This window comes from Jatropha curcas, chromosome 11, assembly GCF_041381405.1.
Source record: "Jatropha curcas cultivar XTBG-Jc1 chromosome 11, XTBG_Jcur_1.0, whole genome shotgun sequence".
NCBI classification, from domain to species: Eukaryota; Viridiplantae; Streptophyta; class Magnoliopsida; order Malpighiales; family Euphorbiaceae; genus Jatropha; species Jatropha curcas.
The window spans coordinates 1,242,133-1,264,973 of NC_143161.1; the positions used below are offsets into that span (position 1 = coordinate 1,242,133).

At 35.7% G+C, this 22,841-nt stretch overlaps 3 protein-coding genes across 4 annotated transcripts; all 3 read right to left on the reverse strand.

Annotated features, from left to right (window-relative positions):
* Window positions 1-1,002: 1,002 nt before the first annotated feature.
* Window positions 1,003-4,072, reverse strand: LOC105649491 (uncharacterized). The gene is made up of 2 exons (XM_089716751.1): window positions 3,487-4,072; window positions 1,003-1,485 (listed from the first exon to the last, which is right to left on the reverse strand). Exons 1-2 carry the CDS (start codon window positions 3,748-3,750, stop codon window positions 1,279-1,281), a joined length of 471 nt encoding a protein of 156 aa, XP_089572877.1. The 5' UTR covers window positions 3,751-4,072; the 3' UTR covers window positions 1,003-1,278.
* Window positions 4,073-7,458: 3,386 nt separating this feature from the next.
* On the reverse strand, window positions 7,459-8,707 carry LOC149492303 (putative F-box/kelch-repeat protein At1g27420). The gene has a single exon (XM_089716391.1). It carries the CDS (start codon window positions 8,607-8,609, stop codon window positions 7,494-7,496), a length of 1,116 nt encoding a protein of 371 aa, XP_089572517.1. The 5' UTR covers window positions 8,610-8,707; the 3' UTR covers window positions 7,459-7,493.
* Window positions 8,708-12,693: 3,986 nt separating this feature from the next.
* Window positions 12,694-16,687, reverse strand: LOC149492304 (protein GID8 homolog). 2 transcript variants are annotated; one of them, XM_089716393.1, is made up of 7 exons: window positions 16,491-16,687; window positions 16,255-16,361; window positions 15,607-15,766; window positions 15,362-15,465; window positions 14,433-14,564; window positions 14,014-14,170; window positions 12,694-13,033 (listed from the first exon to the last, which is right to left on the reverse strand). In XM_089716393.1, exons 2-7 carry the CDS (start codon window positions 16,303-16,305, stop codon window positions 12,912-12,914), a joined length of 726 nt encoding a protein of 241 aa, XP_089572519.1. In that variant the 5' UTR covers window positions 16,306-16,361; window positions 16,491-16,687; the 3' UTR covers window positions 12,694-12,911. The 2 variants fall into 2 exon arrangements, with proteins under 2 accessions (XP_089572519.1, XP_089572518.1); XM_089716392.1 differs by having other exon boundaries at window positions 15,362-15,468.
* Window positions 16,688-22,841: the final 6,154 nt, after the last annotated feature.

Consider the following 22,841-nt stretch of genomic DNA (forward strand, 5'->3'; position numbering starts at 1 on the left):
AATATTTTTGGATTAACTTTTAAAATTATTAACCAATCAAATTATTTTTCAAATTACAACGATGAGTCATAGCAATGAAATTATTTGAAATTGCTTCTTAGGATTGACAGGACAGGCCATTGCACTTCATAGACAAATGTGAGCAATTGCAATTTTACTTGCATTTCAGATTTTTTATTTTTTATTTTTTATTTTTTATTATTATACATGCAACTCTAGCAAAAGGACATTATGGAAGAGCAACGGAATTGAAATTTGAGGTTGAATGGAGGGAAAAAGAAAAAACATTCTGTTTGTAGCCGTTAAGGATTAAGGACAAACATGGTAGGTGGTCCTAATTTTAATGTTAAGCTTATAGTGCCAGTGGTGTTTATTGTTGGCTTTTTATATAGAAACCATATCTACTATTTTGTATTGTTTCTTTTTGCACTCGTTTCCGTAGAGACAACCAGTCAAAACATTTGCGTTCCAATTTCCCTCTTTTCCATTTACTAGTTTTCTTCTCAAAAAATTGCAATTGCAATTTTTTTGTAACGGTCGTTGTCCTGACCGTTGGACTAATATCTACAAGATGGGCTTCAGCCCATTACTCAATGGGCCGGAAAGCTGTGAGAGTAGTTTCTGCTGGCCTGTTGCCTTCCAGTCAATAAATAAACTCAGCAATAAATTATTGCATTGAGGGAAAACAAAATTGCATGGGTCAATCAACAAGGAAGGATCTCATTTGCTTAATATATTGTATTAGGCTATTCGCTCTATCTTTTTCTTTTTCTTCTTCGAATAATTAAGGAACGCTCTCATAGAAAAGTGGATATCCGATTTAAACCCAAAAAAAAAAAAATACAAAGTGAAAAAACGAAAAAGCCTCGACAGGGGTGGGTTACCTAAGCCTATCCTTAAATGGATAAAGCTCGAGCCTTTTTGTTTGGGCTTTTACTCGTCCGAGACGGCTTTGATTGGTTACTCGTCCGAGATACTCGCATTCTGTTTCTTTTGTCAATATGAAAAAAAGAAGGCTCTTGAACTTCTTCCCATACTCAAACAATAATTACATTCCTCAATTTCTTACAACGTAGACTGATCCAATTTGATGGGTAAAACAATACATCTTTTAAGGATCCAATTCTATCAAGAAAATTTTGAACAAGGAATTGATATATATACACAACATAATATGGGTAAGAAGTAAAAAAAAAAAAAGCAACTCTATCCAAGAAAATTCATGCTTGCTTGAAGCTGTAACTGTTGGTTTGTGTCACAGCAAGCACTTTGAGATGCTTAGTTTTCTTGACTTGAGGTTGAGCTTGAGCTCGAGCTCGGGTTTGGACCGGAGATGGCAGAGGGTTCTGAGATTGAATTTATATGAAGTTGATGAGGGCAGCAAATGCGTTTGGGCGGACAAGGCACCGGTGCTGGATGTGCTATAAAGGTAGGGATGTTATCTCCAGGCATTAACACTGAAACTCCATTAGCATATACAGTCATCTGCTTAAATTAAAGATTGGTTAGAAAGTGTTCCTATGCAACAAATTGAAGGAGAACTTGCAACTAACCAACAATATTTAATAAATTATTCAATCTTACATTGCTGCTAGCCTGGCAGGTAAGTCATATGTTCTGCTAAGTGACTTAACTAAATTCTATCTGTGTTACAATAACTGTCAAAAACTCATATTATGATTTCCAGACAAAGTTACCCATATGTTCTGCTGGTCTATGCAAGTTCATTTGTGATCTCTGAAACACTTTTCCAACATGCTCCAAGCTATGGTTGCACCTTTTCCTACGCTTTATCTTGGATTTTTCCTAATTGTTATCAACCTTGATTTGTAACCAAATTAATGTGGTACGTGAAGCAATATGTCTGATGCGAATAAGCCCCCCAAACAAGAATAACTGTTAACTTCTAATCCTGGACACTTTGACATGCAATGTCTCCCCATCCAATAATCATAAAACACTTAAAACCCATCTTGTCTAAGTCGATACGAAGGTATAGATATGGGTCCTTGACAATCATATCATCATATATTGGCTAAAATAACTTATAAGACATGCCATTGATGGATGTTCTTATATAAGCTATTGAAGTGATCCTTATAATACTATAATTGTCTCCAAATCCTTGCATTTTCACAGGTTAACAACGAAGAATTGCTAATTAGCATTCTTTATCATTTTATGAAAAGTTAAGACAACTTCCTCTGTAGGCCATACGCCTCAAAAAAGAGCTAGCCTTCAATTTGAACAATAAGGTTAGACTAAAAAGTGGGCCTTTGTGTTTCTGAAAATGTATGGCATTGGGTAGACCAAAGATGTGATGCATAAAGCAGGACCCCCCTCATTGGATACTCCAAAATTTGCAGGAAAAAGCACTATGGCAGATAACCAAAATACCTGAAGTACATCTAAGCAACATGTAAATATTGGCAAGTAAAGGGGTCTAAACAACAAGAAGTGCATCTACTCTTGTGAGCCTTTGGCTTGGGAGTTGGGGCCAACTATTCATTCATTCAATAGGAAACTTAAATTCTTGGATGGCCATTAACAACAATCATAATTAGAAGAAAAGACAGTTCCCACATGATGAAATTTTGAACAAGCAATAAGAATGTAAATGAAAAACTGTAGTTTTATTACTATCAGCTCCAAGTTTAGGATTTCTGCAAACATGCATGCATAAAGAAAGCTTGTAAGTAGATTTTAGGTGTTGGTTATGGATTAAGCTATGAACCATTCAATAGTAAAATAAAATCCAGATAAATATGAACAAACTATCAGCTAATTCTTTTTAACGAAAGTTAGAAAAAAGGCTTGAGCCAATATAAACATTTTGTCTAGCTACTTAATTAGAGAGTGAGCAGAAAAGGAGGGAGAGTCAAAATTGCATGATCAGATTTGATTACTAGTACAGATTAATCGGCCAATTTGATGAGAAATATCCATTGAATGTCGAAATTTCTATGCTTTGGCAACAAAAATGGCAGTGAAGATAATAAACAGAGAAAAATTGAATCGCAGTGAATAAACAGAGAAAAATTGAATAAGAAATAGGCCTGAAATAGAGGGAGTCAGCATGTAATTATGTACAAAATCCTTTGTTTTCTTCTGATAGAAAAACAACTCAAGCTAAAACGCCCAGAGGGAAAATAAATTCACTTCTGAAAGCATAATTATGAACTAACCACATAATGAAAACCTTAAATTAAGAAAAAGAAACCATCAGGAAGCAAGACTTTTTGTCAGACATGTAATCATCACTATTTACAAAAATCAAAATAACAGTCAGAATTGTCCAAAACAAAAAACAGACAAAGAAGAAAAGCAAGCAGCAAAATTTCCCCAAAAATAAAATCTTTATCCTTGCAAGAGAGGATAAAGAGCAAGAGAAAACCAAACATTATCAAACTAAATAAGCAAAACTTGAACAAAGAAAACCAAATAAGAATAATGTAACTGAATTAAAAGGGGGGAAAAGGCACTCACTTTTGGTGATGGGTGTCCAAGCTTGGCATTAAACCCCAACTGGGACTCAAGGTCACCATGGTTTCTACCGGAGGTGGGTCTGAGAAATCTTTCAAAAATGGCCATGACTAAGAACATAGAAATGAGAATGGCAGTAGCTACGAACCCAAAAGACACGGCATTGACAGAGTTGTCAAAATGCCTCCAATGGTCATCTCTTTGCACATTCAATAGTGGAGCTCCAACAGGTGGCCAAACATTATAGCCATCATCTTGTTCAACCATTTTGGGGAATCAAAAGTTTGAGCTCATAAGAACCTTCCTTTCACTATCATTACGTTGTTCATGAGAGAGAGAGAGAGAGAGAGAGAGAGAGAGATTGATGGAGTGGTATGAAAAGGTAAGGCGGTACTTAAGGCTTTTAACACCAGAATCAAAGCTTGAAAGAGTCCTTAAAAACTTTGTTATTTCAAGGCCTCAAAAAGGAGAAACCAAGAGAGAGGAGAAGGGAGGCATGTGGGCTATCTGCAAAGAGAAAGAGAAAAAGCTTTGGAATTTGGATAGCTAGGCTTTAACGCTCTTGATATACAGAAATCAGGAAATGGTTGTTTTGACAGTTGAAATTGACTTTTCAGTTTATTTAATCAAAGACTTTGTCTTGGACGTAATTTTTTTTTCTTTTATTTAGTTACAATGTTTGGGACTTGGAGAAATTCTTACTTCTCTCCGACTTACACACGGCCTAACATCGTAATATTGTACTGCATATTTCCATCCACAGTTAAAAATATTTTTTTATTAAAACAAAAATATTTTTATCATCCACTTAATAAATAATTTTTTAAAAAACAATTTCTTTTTATTAATTTAATTCATGCGCTTAATCAATTTGTTTTAGGCATTAATAGTTATGCTAAACTAACTTACTGCCAAGTATTAGAATCCAAAATTTAGTTTGGTTTAGTGAAACATCCAAAATGCCCAATTCTTTGTTTTATTGTTATTTTGTTACATGAAAAAGGGTCTCAACAGAACTCAATTATTAAAAACCTTTAAAAAATAAAAAATAAAAATAGCACTTCAACCAACAGCTTTGTGCACCTTTATATGCCCAATTTCACAATCATGACTAACATTTCTCAACCAAATGTCTTTTTTTCACACCTTTAATTGGGAAAAAAGAGGACACATAACATGGAAGGATTAAAGATGTGTACTCTCTATCTACTTGTCTGAAAATCATCTTAGAGCCATTCAGCCCCAATCAAGAACTTTAATCATTAATTAAAGTTTTTAGATAGATTTTTATATATATATATATATATTTGTTAGGGAAAGGGAAGAAAAAAAAATCCAATTATGGTTGGAAAATACCTTTTTTTCTTGTTCTTCTTTACTAATTTTTTCACTTAAAGCCCAAACAAATGCTACTTTCTTTCCCCTGTTTTTCACAATCTTTCAAGAAATTAATTATTCTTGTTTAGAATGTTAATTCTTTTTCTACATAGTTTAAATTATGATTCGTATTTTGATAAAGCCCTCATTTTTAAATCCCTAATCATATAAAAATGTCTCGATATATTTCACTTTTGATAATACAACCCCCTCTGCTGTTTAGAGTGTTATTTACACATTATTTTTGTTTAACTAATCTATCTCTTAATTGTTCATATTTATTTACTGTTATGAAAACTTTATTAAAATATAAAATTAAATTATTCCTAATTATGATTTAAAATTTTATTATTAACAATTGCAATGTCAAACACAATTTTGATTGTCAACCCCATTGATTAGTTAGGACGGGGAAGGGTATTTGTGAAATAAATTGTTGGTATCAGGGCAAATTGGTCAAATTGCACAGAGAGATTGTATAGGAACTGATAAAGAACAAAAATACAAAAGATCCATTCCTTTCTTTCTTTCTTTCTTTCTTCCATCTCGATAACGCCAACACTAGTTGCTGGTCCCTACTAGTCGTTATTGTCAGATTACGTGTCATCCACATGGCGGTTTGGTTTTCTTATCTGGCATAAACATGACAGATCATCAGCTATCTATAACGTTTGATGTTCCGTTTCTCCCCCTCACGTTCGCATTCAATATAAAAATTTTATAATAAATAATTAATTTGTCTAACAATTTTTTAATGAACATAAGAAATTTACTACAATATGAATTTACTTAGCACAAAATCATGAATATGAGAATTCATTTTTTCATATTTTAATAAAATCAAATAAAACTCATTTATTTTATTTTAAAGATAATATAATTTTTCTTTTACTGCTCTCTCTATTCTACAATAACCACACAGATAATAAAATTATATTTTAAAGCTATATCCTAATCATTTTCCTTTCTTATTAATACATTTTTATATTAAATACTAATGATCCATCATCCATATTTTAAAGTTATGATTGACTAATGAAAATGTTTGATATATTAAATTCAATAATTGTTACAGATTTTTTCCCCGACATAGTCATTCCATTTGCATGCATGAAAATCCAAGTTTTTACTATGTCTTTGTAAATTATCTAAGACAATTTGTTATGATTAATAAAACTATTACTCTTTATTCAAAACATTACATGTATTTTCTTCTTCTTTTGCAATTATCGTTATCTTTGAATTGCTGTCTTAATTTAATATATATATATTATTTTATTTAATGAGGGTATTAAATTAAAATTTAATAAAGGAGAAACAGGCAGAGCCCATGTAATAAAGGAAGATCAACAACACATCCTTATATAATTTGCTGAATTGGCAATCAAGATTTTTCAGTTGTAGTATTTCTATGGGGTGACCCAAGTAGAGGTAGAGACCTCAACCCACATGCATCATGTCGGGTCATGTGCCCATCTATCTCCAATTTCATGGTCCCCGTCTCCCACGTGTCGCGGATTATAAAAAAAATTAGATAAATAAACACAATTAGTCGTAAATTAATCCCTCTTTCTTAATTTTTTTTTGAAAAAAGACCGACAGATCAGGTTCCTGTGTCGGCCTTGTCAGGTTGTAACGAACATGTGGACACCAAAATTCGCGAGATTGTCTCTTAAATCAGCGGTTCATATAAGTTGTGAGCCCAAAATAAAAACGAACCGTTGATGTAGCGGGGTACGCTCATAATTGTCAAAGTCAAGAGGGTCAAACAGGAAACTGTAGTATCCCATGCGGACACAATACGGTTCACACGTGCGGTAACGTGTGGGAGTAGGAAAATTGACTAGTAGAGAGAGAGAGAGAGAGAGAGAGAGAATACAAGTGTTGTGTCAGGGTTAATGGGTGGGTTCTACTGGTCAGGTGGCTCGTGCTAGGTCTGAGCTGATGGCTCACGTGATGTGATCTTTTTACTAGTTTTTGAATATCATTTCTTTCGGAATGTCACTTTCTCTTCTTTTTATGTATGGTAGTAGTAAGTAAATTTTGCTTTTGGAACCAAAATGAAATCCTTGACCACTCGATGACCCTTGAACTTGGGCCTGCATTCATTTGCAGGCCTATGGCTATGACCATGAGCCTACAAGGTGGGCCCCATTTAAGGTTTAATTGTGTTTTTGGCTTCTTGGAGAAGATCTTGACCATTTCGGCTTTCATTTTTCACTTCAAGTTTACAGCACTTGTCCCAGCAAAAGGCAAACAAGTTTTAACTTTTATCATAACTTGAGGGTACTTTCGGAAAGAAGCAACATCATTTCTGAGTTAATGTAGCAAATTTTTCTTTCTTCCTTTTCTAGTTTTCACCATTGTTGGGGCTCGAACTGAGATGGTATTCAGATAAAGTTATCGTTATATAACCAATAACCAAGAGACGGAGAAATGGAAGAAACCCTAAAATATTTTAGTAGAAAAATACAGACTTATTTGCAAATTTTTACTGTGTCTAATCTTATTTGTCCACAGACTAAACAAAATCATGTGGATTGGGACCGCACCACAAAAGCTACGAGGAAATTTGATTATAGCAATCAACAAAACAAATACTGTGATGAAGAAAGTATTATATTTAGCATCTTTTAAGAAATTTGAACAACACAACAATGGCTACAAAGCTCTTTCTCTCCCTCTTCTTCCACAGGCTCAAAGCTTTTCCATGCCTGCCTAGTTGCTGAAGTGTCAAAAATATGGACCGTTGAGATCGTTCTTGACAATTCTCCAGCCATCCGATAACCTGCCAAGAAATACAATTGGGTCTCTATTGGGGCCATAGTAAGGTATAAACGTTGACTTGGTGGCCAATTTTCACAGCTGGCATCTGACGTGGAAATTGGAGAATTTAGAGTTCGTAGATGTGAGCCATCAACCACATCCCACATATTAAGCTTCCCATCATAAGCCTCAACGTGCCCTTTCCATGTGTTTAGGCAGTCACCGGAGCTGAATAGCCTTCCACCAACATCCACAATTTGATTAGGTGGCACATCAAGTTGCCACATACCCGCCACGAGGTCCCACTTCCCTGTCCGCGTGTCGTACACCTCAGCAGAGCTCCGTTCCATTATAAAGGGCTCCATTTTATCTGAATCCACTTTCATTGCAAAACCCCCCACTACATGGATTTTACCTTGAAAGGTTACTCCGACACATCTATACCTGAATGTGCTCATATTAGGCAAAGCAGTCCAAGTATCAAGATTTGGGTCGTACACCTCAGCTCTTGAAGTTCCTCTTGCACTAGCAAAATCGGACTTTCCTCCGGCCACATAAATTTTGTTCTCACATATCGTACAAGCAAAATCATAGCGCGGTACTATTAATGGTGCGCATTCAAACCATTCATTTGATCGAACATTATAACGTAAGACTGTCGATCGCACTTGAACATTAATATCATTAAACTCATCGGATTTTTTCAAATTATAAGGCGACATTTCTTCATGACATAAACATCCGCCAATTATATAAATTGAATCACCTAACGAAATCATAACAAAACATTTCCAAATATGGTTATCAATTATACCTGGGATTGGAGTAAGGTAACTCCAATTGTTCTTAGAAGGATCGTAACATTCTATCCAATTGGAGATATTTTTGCGACAAAAGGAGGCGCAAACTCTATACTTAGAAGAAGAAAATTGGGGATATGGGGGTGGAGTTGCCGGATGTGGCGGAGAAGGAAGAGCACCCATTGGAGCGACAAGGGAGGATGTATAGTACAAATTATTATTTTAGTCTATATATCAAACGGGGAGTTAGATATAAAAAGAAAGGGAATTTATAGCAAAAGAACCAGCGGAGAAAACAAATAAAAGGGTTGTTTGTGGGTACCGTCTAGAATTGAGCATGGAGGATGCGCAGCTTTTAAAAATTGGAGGTAAAATCTAGGGTTTCCTTGTTGATTACTGATCAAACAATTGAAGAATAAATACATTTTGGTGCGTCACTGTCTCTTGCATTGTCGTATTTGTACTATAAGTAAGGCATTTCGGAGAATTCAAGAACGAGGAGAAACCTTCATCCATCGAAGTAATGGATTAATCATTTAAATGCCATTTTAGCAATGAACAATGAATATTGTTAGTAGCGTCATGCATGGTCTGTATTTTGAAGCTTTTGGGAGTTCTTAATTTGGATATTTCTATAATATATATTTTACGTAAAAATATCGGTTTAAAAAAGAGAGAGAGATGGGTGATTGCAGTGTGACAGGAAAGTGAAAAAGCAGCGAAAGTTTGTCTATGAAATCTCATGTGTAGGGAGCAAATCCATATGATAAATCTAGGTTTGGTTATCAAGAAAAGAGTTTCCTTTTTGCTCGTGTTAATATTTTTATTGTCATTAGCTTCTGGGATCTCATATCCTTTTGTATCTGCCTTTTCATCTTTAGCAGATCTGTATGCATTAACAATCTAATTTTTAATATTAACGTGCAGCAATCAACTTGCATCATTAACATCCATCGGCTCTTTTATTATTATTTTCCTTTTAGAAGGACATTTTTAAGCTTTTACTATCCAGTAATTAAGTATTTTTTCTTATTTAAAATAGCTTAATCTACTGATTAAAGTGCATTACATCTTATATTTGGTCGCAAGATTGATTGAACCGTGAAACCAATATCTTAGGGCAACTTTAATGTGACCGTTGTCTAATCTAAAAGGGATTAATTTCGCATTCAACCTTAAACCAGATGTAATAATCCCCTTAGTAGCTACCAAAAAAAAAAAAAAAAAAAGGGTATATTCCTTCCCTTGACTACTTTTTAATAGTTGACCTTTAAAGAAGGTGTTGGGTTCTACTACGGTTAGCTCAGAAAGTAAGTTCCATATACACATATGTAAGCCCAAATTCAACTACCCAATATATAACTTTTTAAATCTCTTGGGCTTTCATGGAAAAGAGGCCCATTTAGTAGCCCAATTTTTTAGCTTGGATTTGTTGGCTGCCTCTGTAATACTAATAATAGCATTATTCTTTTGAGATTTTAAGGTGACATTGACATGGATCTATTATGGAGGTTGTGGAGGACAAGATACAAATCAGTCCAAGTGAAAATTTTGATATTTGGGTCAATAATTGTTTACAGTTAGGGAAACTGTGAAAATGAAATTTTACTGAGCTACATGAACATCCAAAAGAAGATTCAAATGGCCATAAAAGTTCAAAAATCAGAACAAAAGTCGGTTGCAGAGAATACCATATCAAAAGGCATAATGTACAAAACTAATAGGAACAAAAAAAAAGAGTTGGACTGACAAAGTGAACATTGAGAATAATTTAGGCTTAGTATTATTCTGTATGACTGTATGTATGTGTATACTGTTATGGTTAACCCTAATTTTCCACCATTGGCATCGAGAATTCAAAGGTTTTCTACATAGGACAAAATGCCACGTAGAAATTCAGCTAGATTTAAGACAAGAAATGCTTTGTTGGCATAAGTTGACAACTCATCTGAAATGGGTATGGAGGGGTCCACAACAAGTTCCATAGTTGGAGACTTTTAGAAGTTGCAGAGATTTTTAGAAGAGAAGTTGAGGAGTGAGACAAAAGAGAATTTAATGAGAATATGGAAAGGCAAAATGGGTTTTGGAGATGAAGACAAAAGGAGAAAAGCTTTGAAAAAAAAAAAAAAAAAAAAGAAGTCCGTAAGGTAATAAATGAAAACCAAAACCACAGTCCCACGTTGTTTTGTGTTAGTGACAGGTTAAGACTCATAAAAAAGATAAAGAGTAACTCTGATTTGATTGATCATTTGCCGATTTTTTCATCTTCTAATTTTCTTTCTTATACTATATGGTTGAGCCAAAAATATTTTTTCATTATATTAAAATATTAATTAAAAAAATCAAAAGTAGAATTAATAGAGTAATACCTCGACCCAAATGAATTAGAATTACAACCGTTACTATTGTCTGATGCGATCATGCGAGCATAGAGACATATGTGTCAACAAAAACACACTCATTAAAAAATATTATTTAAATTAAAAAACAAATAACTACTATATTTTTCTTAGTTGAATTAACATTATTATTTAAATTTCAAAATCAGGATGGTTATAGCATTTGTGAGTCAACAAGCAATAGTATCATATAAAATCGCAGGATTATAGCCGATAAAGATTTAGGCAGACTTAGTCCACTTGAACAAAACTAATTGTTAAAGCAAAATCCAGACTCTAGCAGTAGAGGGTCGTGGAAATGAAAATGGAGTCAGTGCCATAAAATAAAATTAAAAAGAAAAGGAAAGAAAAGAACACACCTATTGTAGTAGGGAAAAGACATACCTAACGAGGGCGAGGAATTGATTAAAGTATTTGGCCGAGGAACACAAGATCGCTGTACCACTCCTACTACAACAACTATCTGATAGTGATAGGACTATAGAGGGAGAGAGAGAGAGAGGGGGCTCTCTGCCCACTGCAACCTCTCTTTTCTTTTTCTTGTTTTTTTTCCTCCTTTTTCTTTCTCTCTCTCAACTCCTTTCTTGCATTAGATGATGGAATTTCAGCATCCCAATGTAATGCCAAAAAGAGCACATGGCTGTGGAGACTGCCAACTGAAGCTTTAGCAGCTTCTTTGAAAGACCCAAAAGATTTTGCTTTTTCTTTTTCTTTCCCCCATCCGTTCAAAAGTTGAGGCCTTTTTTTGGCCTTGTATTTCTTTGTAAAAGCCAGCGGCAGTTTTCCATATATCTGATATGGGTTTTGTTGGGAGATTGGTGTGTGTTAATAGTTTCAGCAAGAAGCAATGCAAGAGCCTGTTCTGGAGAGTGAAGGCAGCAATGAAGAAGGCTCTGAAGAACGGAAGCAAGCAGCAAGTCAAGTTTCAGTATGATCCCTTAAGTTACGCTCTTAATTTTGATGATGGCTGTTGTCATCTGGGTACAGGAGGAAGATGTGAAATAAAAAATGGGAAGAACCAGGATGCCAGTAACGCTACTATATGGATTTATGTTCTGTGGGTAGAATCTTAGATTGATGGATACAAAAAAGAAAAAATAGATTGGTTCAATTGCTATTTCTCTTCTGTTTTGTAGACTGGATCCTTTGGTGGCATTAGTTGCTACTACAATATATTCCCCTTTCATTGTAGGTTTGATTTTCAATTGATAAAGAAGAGAAGCAGTTTGTGCAGAGTAAGATTTGTCCCGTCCCCTTCTATTTTGATTTTCAATTTTCTTTTTAGATTCAAAATTATTTTGTAGGAGCAATCCACTTTCTATTTAGATGGGGTTAAATAACTAGTTCTCAATACATTCCTTTTGCACAGATTGTTATAGACAAAGGCATCATATAGTATATAATAATGCACATATAATTGCGCCTGTCAAAATACAGTTTATCCAATCCGATCCAACTGGGCTAGCAGTTGGCTACTGCCTAGTTACTCCATCTTTTAAGACAGCCGCTAGGCTATTCCTGTTGAGCATTTGCTCTTCTGTCCACGCACTGTTTGATATTTACTATGGTTATCTAATCTCGAATTGAAACCATTCTATTCTTTGAAATTGCATGATTCCCCGCTAAGTTTTATACAACAGGACAGCAAATTTTAAGTATATTTACTATAGCATTCAATATACTTACCTGCCCGGCCCACCTGGCCTAATCCCATTTGGACCGTACCTAAATCTAGTGACAAGGCAAAGCCTATAGGTTTAGACAAGCAAAGCCCACTTGTTCACACCGGGCCATGCTAAAGCCGACTGAAGAGTTGACCCATTCAGGCCCATCTGAACCCGACCGTTATCAGGTCTATTCAAATGAAATGTCAATTGAATTTGTCAGATCTTAAGATAAATGCAAACTGCACAAACAAATCAATTACACGACCTTAGGCCATTGAACATCTCAGAAGACGAGAACAAGCACTGGCCAAATTCTAACATCCAACGAATAAGTGCCTAGAATCATAGTACATAAATTTGATGATTCTATATGTTCAATCTAAGACAATCCAAATTTTCCAACACCCTCTCACAGCATTTCAAACTGCAGGATCTTCAAGCGTGGCCGTGGATAAATCATTTATTCGAGGATAAGCAGCTTTCTCGTCAAGTTGGTTCTGAGCCCAGATCAGCATTTTTAACAAACTCGGAAGCTTTGGATCTGTGTAATGCAAAAGGAGAAAAAAGAAATCTGATTACTCTTTAAATGATTTTATATATATATATATATATATATATAAAGTAGACTAAGTCGAGAAGACAAGGCCTTCTCAAATAAGATAAGGAAACAAGACAGCACAAACTAAATGATGTAAATATATAAAGCTCAGAGATCAATGGACTTGACTGTCATTGCTTTACCACTGTCATCAAACATTGCAGAATTTGATAAAAGAATCCGCAAAGAGAAAATTACAGAAGGCCCAGTAAACACTTAATTTATAAAACCTCCTTCAAGTTTAATATTCATCCTCAACTCCTGAAGGTCTCTGAAAGAAGCTCTTGCCTTTGGCTAAATCCTTGAAATCCACCTCCAGGAAAAAGAATTTGGTCACTGGTGACCATTTAATTGGAAAACCAATTCTATGGTTTACCAGTGCGGAGTGCAGATGAAGCAGCATTTGGTTTCTTTTTGAAGGTGCAGAGTCCATGCGAACTCCTCAAATAGTTATGACTACTTAAGAATGTCCCAATTAAAATTAAAAATGCCATTTCAGGGCATTATCTAACTGCCCTCAAAGAAAACTCATATTGAATGATTAATTTATGTAATGTTAAGAGAAAGTTGGGGTAGTTTCAAATATCTTGCTAATAGCCACAGAGAAAAATAACTTAGCAACTCAGATGTCTTGAATAGCTGAGAAATACAGGTTCAATTAACGCTCCCATGACTCAGATCATGAAATAGCCAACCGAGTGTTGCTTCCTCTATTATTCTCCATCTGCTGAATTTTAAAATTCTAAATTCTTCAAAAATTTTACAGCAGGATACTTCCAACTTGATCCTCCAACAGGGTTTCACAATTTATTAAAATGAAGAAATTTGTTATAAAGAAACCGTATGATAAGTGAAAGTGAAAAGTGAAAGTTAACTGCTAGTAGCCACTAGAATATCAAAAAGATTATAAACAAACAACTGACCTTTTTCATGGCTCTGGCTAGTTAGGATGGCTGCATTCACTTCACTTGCTGTCTTCAGGCGCTGAGAAATATCCAGAAGTTCTCCAACAGGGCAGTTAGTGACATCTTCAAAAGCCAGCAGGGCCACAGTCCTCTCCAACTCTTCTAAAAAGCTTTGCTGCATAAAATTTCAACTTTTTCAGTCTCAGTCTCTTTTCTATTATAATTGAAGGTATGCAGTTTAATGCTGAAATATGGTCACATGAAGTCCGTTAAACATTATTGAACTTCATGAGGATTGCATCACGTTAACAATAACAAAAAATAACCAATCAAAAAAGTTTACTTGCATTGAGAAAACAATAGACGAAAGGGAACTTCAGTGACACTCAAAATTTAACATAAACAGGCATGGCATGTTCTTATCAATCCAGAATTACATTTTCTTCTCCCCTGGGTGCAAGTTCCTCCTGAGCAAACTCCAAAGCCTCTTCCACTTTTCCATTTCGAATCAATTCTATCAATCGCTGCTGTTGGAGATGGAAAAATAGTTGGGGATTTGTATCCAGTATCTGCATACAGAATTTTCACAATTAAAATTTAATAAGAGAAATTTTTATCTTTTAATGTGGTTGCCACTCACAAACTGGAGAATAAATAAATCATAAGTAAAATCATAAACTAAAGGAGCATAACACATTTGAAAAATATTAATGCTTCTAACCTTCCATAACCAGCAACCACAACTCCACAAGAACAATATGAGGGTTATTTTTTTCTAGATTTCTTAATTCCTTTACAGTGCTTTTTGAATTATGGTACTCACCAAACCGTAGAAGGATATGAGATCCCAATGGTTGACATAGCAAGGATTGACACAGCTTGCAAAATGCAATACTGTGGTTCACTCTTCAACCACAGAAACCATTCCCAAGAAACATCAATCCTTTCCCTGCTTATAACGATTCTTCCACTGATCTATTGTTTTGACATAAAAAATCACAGAGCATGGCCTACTTTTATGATCCATAATATCAAGGATGCAACCTATGAAATAGGAGTTAAATTATGGCCCATGAACATGAGGCAAGATTGTTCATTCTGCAAAAATTGCTATTAATTCGGTAAATAATATGGCCACTTTAAAAAGGTAATACATATGTATCCATACTCAAAAAAGATGACTGCCTATCCTAATGGAAAAGAGGAGGTTTTGGAGATATGAATGGTGGAGTAAACAACAGCAGCACTGAAACTCTGGAAAATGGACAAGAATTAGTGATGAAAATATACATCGCACGCGAGAATGCACATGCACAGTTAATCAACATAATAAGACTGTTGCCCCTGTAATTAAGTGCACACATACCTCAGGATTTAAATCATTAACTTTCTCAATTGCATCCTCAACATTTCCACTTTGCACTGCCTTTTTAACAGCCATGCGATCTGTGATTGTTGCAAGATCTATATCTGCTATTCTTTCAATGAAGAAAAATACAAGATACTTATGACATATAAATCCACCCAAGCTATATCCAAAACCTGCCAAAGTGCATCAGGAACCAAAAATAAAAATATGCTACTGTGAAAATTTTAAGGAACTAAGGATACGTTCTGTTCCAGATTCCATCCTGAATTTCTCAGCAGCATCAACATAACCCTCAGTGACAAGAAAGTTCATCACCAATTTATTCATATCTTCTTTCCTGATTTTTACATCATTGAGCTTCTTTTCCCACTCTTCTCTTGTAATCACCTTCTTTGACGTAGCCTGCAGACAATAAGCATAAGCCTGAGCACTCACTAGCATATTATAAATTTACTCTGGGTCTAGGTATTAACATTCAAACAACTACACCATTTTGTTGAACTACACACAAATTAATTGTTCTGGATGCTAACTTTCATAATCCGTGCTTCCCAATTCAGGAACAAGTATGGGAAATAAAATGACAAAAATTTTTTAAAGAAAAAGTATCGTTATCCTTATATACCCACATTGATAAGATCTTACATAAAGCTAAAGTCAAAGCCCAGTTGCTGAAGACACTCAATTAATCTCTTTAATTTTAATTTTTACGTCAAAGTTTCATTGACAACAACAAATCAAGCTTCAAAGCTCTGAACAATTAGTTCATTCCATTCGCTACCACGTTAAATGAACTTAGAAATATATTGCAAACAACAATATCATGAATTAGAAGTAATCAACCATCAACCAAACCAAAATTAAGTTAAAAAACAAAATACACCAATTACCATTGCCTCGATTTCTGCAAGTTGACGAATCACAAACAGGAAAAGTGACATCAGTGCATGACCACCATCAAACCCATCGATATCCCAACAACCGGATACTCTAATCCCTGTACCCAAACAAACCCGTAAATCCGAAACTCAGCATATATAAAAACAAGATCTCTTTTCTAAATAAAACAACCACTGTTATATTCAAGCATTCAACAAGATCTTGCAACTTCTCCACCAGCACTCACCGGAAAAAAAGTCCCAAAAAAAACCCTAAGTCTGTCGGAACTTCGATTTGAGCGGATACTGCAGTTCTAAATTTCGGATAATTCTTTTGAATCTGATAGAAATCACTACATTCGTGTAGCTACTGTGCCTTATATGTGATCACGTTTTCGTGGAGCGTTGAACCGACCGGACTGGCCTTGCGATACTTTACTTCTTCTTTGCGATATTATTGCCAGCTTTTTGTCTCTGTATCTGGAGTTTTGTTTCTTCCCTTCGGATCGTATTCCGGTTCGGGCTACATTAGTTTGGATCCATATTTTAATGGGCCAGGCTTCGGTGAATATTCTTCTTGCGGGTTTTGGGTCCACGAGAATCGCACATGACATTCTGCAAATTGGAGGGAAACGTTTCCCTCAATGACATCGCCCACTCACGGAATTTCCAGTTAAAAAACTGACCTCTTTTGTCATTTATTATTTATTTATTTATAAATGAAATTACTCATCGAGGTCAAAGTCAAACAGTTCGCAGCTCGCAGAAAATATGAGTTTCCTTATGGGCGAAGTTAAAATTGATCAGATTGAAAAGTCCGAAACACGTCACACGTCATATCCAAAATCCGCACTACTTGACAGTAAATCAATATTAAAAATACTTATATTTTTTTTTCCACTTATTACCAATTATAGTTCTTTTTCCTTTCTAAACTAAACCAACCTTCACGAGATTGTGTTTTAGCTGTATCTTTATCAATGAATATATCAAGAAAAGAAAAACTAAATAAAAACTATAATTTGGCCATATTTTTTTTTATGGATATAATTTGGCCATATTAATTATATATGAAAATCAAATTAAATCTATTTTTATGGAACCCAAATAGTATATTCATTATTTATTCTATTTTAATAAATTAAAATATAGTGATTGATTTGGTAAATGAATCGTTAAAAAGTAAGTATTTTAAATCTAAATCAAATAAAATTATTACAATAAAAAATTAGACAAATAGTAAAGTGTCATTAAATTTCAATATTTGAATTATGACAAAAATACAGATCCCTGAGATTTAAATTTTAATTATGTTATTTTTTCCGAAATGGGAGCTAACATTATGAACTTGGAAATTTCGCTCCAAAACCATTTTCTGCATACTGCAGCCCCACACCATGCTTGTCCTTACCAGCGCGTGTCTTTACTGCCTCCTTAAAAACAAATCATAGCATAACCTCTGTCTACATTTTGTGCATGTTGAACAAATTTAGACCTTCTCCCAAATAAATATAGATTGCTCTTATTTAATTAACATATAAGAAAAATTGAAAGATTTTTTAAAAATTTTTCTCAATGTTAATGTTTATTTAAAATGTTAAGTTGATATGTTAAAAAAATGAATAGACACTGTTTACTACACCTTCAATTTTTAAAATTGATAATATTAAAATTCTATTTATAAAAATACTTTATTTTGAAATCTAATTGGACCACTTGTCTAAAACCAAATTAAGTTCACATAATATTTATATATTTACTTGTTTTATTTTTAACTAATATATGTTTTTTTTTTTTTTTGAAAGAGTAAAAATATTCATTCACTCAAGGAAAAAATTCCTAAGACAATCAGGGACCCGGTCCCAAATCTGAGTACGAGCAAAACGATAAGACGCTCTAGCAAGAGTATGAGCGTTATTATTCGCTTGCCGACGTAACCAAATGATCTTAATATCAGGTCTAGTATCTAGAATGAACTTACAATCGAAAATAACAATACCGAAATAAGATAGGTCGAATACTTTAGACTTTAAAGCATGAAAAACTAAAAGAGAATCCAGGTAAATCAATCCATAACCATCCCAAAAGTCACGGATGTGGACTAGACAAGCACGAAGAGCAACAGCTTCAATAATAGAAGGATCACCACCGCCGTCATAGTATCCTGAAACTGCTTGAAGGAAATTACCATCATCATCTTCAAAAACAAACCCATAACCAGCAAGACCCACATCTTGGAAAATGGCCCCATCCACATGCACATGCCATGAGGAGTTAATACCTGCAGTGATGTTTTGAACACTAGGAGGTGACCAAGGGCCATTCAGTTGGTCCACTTGTGATTTTGCTATTAACCAATCATCATAAAACTTGCATGCCTTGGAGTGAGTCACGTTAGGAGGAATAAAATTTTGTTTCCATATGCCTTGATTTCTTGCTGACCAAATAGACCAAGCTAGAATAGAGAAAACACCCCATTTTTCTTTGTTTGTTCTTTCCAATACCTGCATAAAAGTATCAACAAATTTATGATTAGTTAAGAACTCTTGGAAGCCCGCCACCCTCCAAACTCCGTTGGCTCTCTTACACGTCACAAGGGCATGGTCAATATCTTCTTCTTCTCCACAAAAAGAGCATCTTATATCAATATTAACTCCCCTCCTACTCAGCCTTTCTTTAGTAGGAAGAATACCCCTCAAAGATCTCCACATAAAGTCTTTAACTTTTGGGGGGACATTTAAGTTCCATAAGGATTTCCACCACTCTCCTCCCACAGGATCAACTCCCCTACCCACTACCCTCAAAGCCACATCATAGCCACTCTTGACAGAATAATACCCTTTTTTATCAAAATGCCAAGTAATATGATCCTGCCTATTAAACAAGCTTAGTGGGATTTTGAGAATCGAATCAACATCCCTCGGATGGAAAAGTAAAAGAAGCTTTTCAATGTCCCACACTCTTTGTTCATTTTTAATAAGCTCACATACTCTCAAATTTTCATCGATAAACCCAAATTCATTATTCACAAAAAAATTCTCATCTCTCGGCAACCAAGGGTCTTTCGCTATCCGGATGTCCTCCCCATTACCTACTCTCCATCTAAATCCACCTTTTAATAGTCCTTGAGTAGACACAATACTCTTCCAAATAAAACTAGGACTTCTTCTTAGTTGAGCCTCTAGAAAATTCCCATAAGGAAAATATTTAGCTTTGAAAATCCTATAGAAAAGGGTAGTGTTTTGGGTAAGCAACCTCCAACCTTGTTTCCCAAGCATAGCCAAATTAAAACTATGGAGATCTTTAAAACTCATCCCCCCTGCCATCTTTTTCCCACACATTCTATCCCAAGACAACCAATGGAGACTTCTACTACCGCCCTCCTTCAAACCCCACCAAAAACTATTCATGATTTTTGAAGGTCATCACAAATACCCATTGGTAACAGAAATACACTCATGCAATAAGAAGGAATAGCTTGAGCTACAGACTTTATAAGTACCTCCCTACCTGCTCTAGACAAGAAGCGATGAGACCAATGATTAAGTTTGTTCCAAAGTCTATCCTTGATAAAATTAAACACATTTCTCCGATTCTTTCCCACCATACACGGCAAACCCAAATAGAAACCCCTTTCCAGGCATGTAGAAACATTAAGGATATCCGATAAAACCTGCCTCTAGAACTGAGATACGTTTGCACTAAACATAATGCCATATTTATTGAAATTCACCTCTTGACCTGATGCTTTTCCATAAACAGTAAGTAATTCTTTAACACAATTTGCTTCCTCCCTGCTAGCCTCAAGGAAAAAAAGAGAATCGTCAGCAAATAACAGATGAGAAATTCTAGGACAACCTCTCCCCGCACTACCGCCATTCAACAGCCCTCTTCTTTCCGCATCAGAAAATAATAGTGATAGGCCCTCCGCACAGATCAAAAAGAGGTATGGTGAAATAGGATCTCCTTGGCGAAGACCCCTCTCAGGCCGAAGAGGGCCAATAACATTATCATTCAATAGGAAAGAGTAGCTAACCTTGGTCACACACATCTCCATCCACCGCACCCACACATCACAAAAGCCGAGACTTCGGAGCATATCAATTAAAAAATCCTAATTAACTCTATCATAAGCTTTGCTGATGTCAACCTTCAATGCACATAAACCCTTACCATGTTTAACCCGACCCATATTATGCAACATTTCAAAAGCTACACAGATATTATCAATGATTAGACGGCCCGGTACAAAAGCAGACTGACTCTCTGAAATAATCTTAGGCAAAACAGTCTTTAATCTATTGGCTAAAGCTTTAGAGAGAATTTTATATAACACATTACATAAAGAAATGGGTCTAAACTGTGATAACTTAACTGGTGCAACAGTTTTGGGAATTAATACAACCAGAGTATCACACAAAGAATCAGGAAGGGTACCTTGTTGGAGCCATAATCTACACCCATTGCACACATCTTGACCAATCACATGCCAAAATCTCTGAAAGAAAGCTGAATTAAGACCGTCCGGGCCGGGAGCCTTATCAGGATGCATTTGAAAGGCCGTTTCTTTAAGTTCTTCATCTGTAAGACTGGCTGTTAAAAAGGAATTGTCGCTACGGGTTATCCTCGGCTGAACCAGATTAAGAAGCCCCTCTCTGCTAGACACATCTTTTTGAAACAATTTGCCAAAATAGTCCAAAACTAAAGTTCGGAATCCATCAGTATCTGTAGCAAACGATCCATCTTCACATTGTAGCTTCTCTATTCTATTACTCCGCCTTCTATTTTTTATTTTTGAATGGAAAAACTTACTGTTCGTGTCTCCTTGTGTGTACCAAAATTGTTTTGCACATTGTTTCCTACGCAAGTCCTCTTGAAGTAGCAGATTCGACCATTCAACCTTAATATCCGATTCGTTAGAAAACCCAATACTATTCATCCCACTTTCCAGCAAATTCTTCAACCAAATCTTTTTTTTCCAATGAGTGTTATTTCTAGCACGACCCCACCTTTTGAGGCTGTGAATGCAACAAGCTTTCTTCTCCATCACGGTCCCTCTACTGCCCCTCCATGACGACTCAACCACTTCCCGCAATTCTTCATCTGCTAGCCATCCATTATCGAAGCAAAAAGGCTTACTTCTATTCCCATAACTCCTAGCTTCCGTTTCCACTAGCAGAGCGACATGGTCCGATACCGGAGTAACAACAGTTCTAGCCAAAGCTTCTGGAAATAGACCCGACCAATCAGAATTAGCCATAGCCCTATCAAGCCTCTCCCTAGTCGGAATCTCATTATTTCTCTTCATACTCCAAGTGTAGTTGTAACCCAATGCAGGCAAGTCACTGATGTCACAGTCTGCAATAGCTTCCTGAAACCCATTGAGCAAGAAACGCGGATACAGACCCCCACCTAGCTTTTCATCCGCGGACAACAGATTATTATAATCCCCAATACAAATCCAAGGACCATTACTCCTAGCTGCTAAAGCTCGAAGCAAATTCCAAGAGATTCTACGCTTGTTCCGGTCAGGAATCCCATAAAAGCCAGTTAAGCGCCAATGGTTATTATTAGAACTCAAATTACAATCAATACAATTTTGAGAAAATCCAGTTATAACCAAATTAACATTTTTGTTCCATAGCAATGAAAGACCACCACTTCTCCCGATACAATCCACACTAAAACAATCATCAAAACCCAAAGAAACCTTCAACTCATCCATTCTAGAACGAACCACTAGCGTCTCCATAAGGAAGAGCACATCCGGCTGAAAACTTAGAGATAAATGTCTAAGCGCACTAACTGCCCGAGGGTTGCCCAGCCCTCGGCAGTTCCAGCTAAGGATTTTCATTGCTTTCGGCTATCCCGCTTACCGGGATCAGCCGCTATCATAGTTACTTGTGACAAGGATATGACATTAGAGTTGGAATTTGATTCTGTCTGCATGGGTACTTCAGCATTTGATTCTGTCTGCAGGGGTACTTCAGCACTGGTGGTTGAGTTACAATGATGTCGTTTCTTCCCTTCATCCATTTTAGCCAATATTTCTTCTTCATCAAGACCCATCTGGCTCTCCGAACCCAATTGCAATCTGTCCGTCTCCATAAGATTACCTCCCACATAATCAGTACCCATTGTAGTTTTTAAGCCAAATAAGGAAAGCCTAAAGTCTTCAGATGTGAGCGTATTACTAGTTCCACTATTTACTTCCATAAACAGAGAGTCAGGCTTAGTATTTAGATTATTGTCAGTGTCACGCAACCACCAGCTCCGGTTACTGCTCCTCCGGTACGGCTGAACCCTAAGCCTGTCATCCCACATACATACCAAATCCTCTTTCTTATGATGCAACCGGAGATCACAAAAGGAGTCCACATGGCCTATTCTTCCACATAGAAAACAGTAGATCTGAATTTTTTCATACCTGAATTTCACATAGAACGTATTACCCGTATTATCCACAATCTTCTTTTTTCGTTTTAGAGGTAAACGAATGTCCATCCTTACTCTGATACGCATAAAGTCATCCAAACCCGTACCATTTTTACTGATCCCATATTCAAGAAATTCACCAATAAAGTTACCCAAAAGTTTTG

Bases quoted from the DNA above. Each gene is read 5' to 3' on its own strand.
- LOC149492304 (XM_089716392.1), bottom strand. From the start codon at position 16,305: ATGTCACTTTTCCTGTTTGTGATTCGTCAACTTGCAGAAATCGAGGCA. The intron at 15,469-15,606 runs GTATCCTTAGTT...TTGAAAGAATAG, and splicing joins GATGGAATCTGGAACAGAAC to CAGATATAGATCTTGCAACA. The intron at 14,171-14,432 runs GTAATTCTGGAT...AATTTTATGCAG, and splicing joins CACCCAGGGGAGAAGAAAAT to CAAAGCTTTTTAGAAGAGTT.
- LOC149492303 (XM_089716391.1), bottom strand. From the start codon at position 8,609: ATGGGTGCTCTTCCTTCTCCGCCACATCCGGCAACTCCACCCCCATAT.
- LOC105649491 (XM_089716751.1), bottom strand. From the start codon at position 3,750: ATGGTTGAACAAGATGATGGCTATAATGTTTGGCCACCTGTTGGAGCT. The intron at 1,486-3,486 runs GTGAGTGCCTTT...TAATTTAAGCAG, and splicing joins TTGGACACCCATCACCAAAA to ATGACTGTATATGCTAATGG.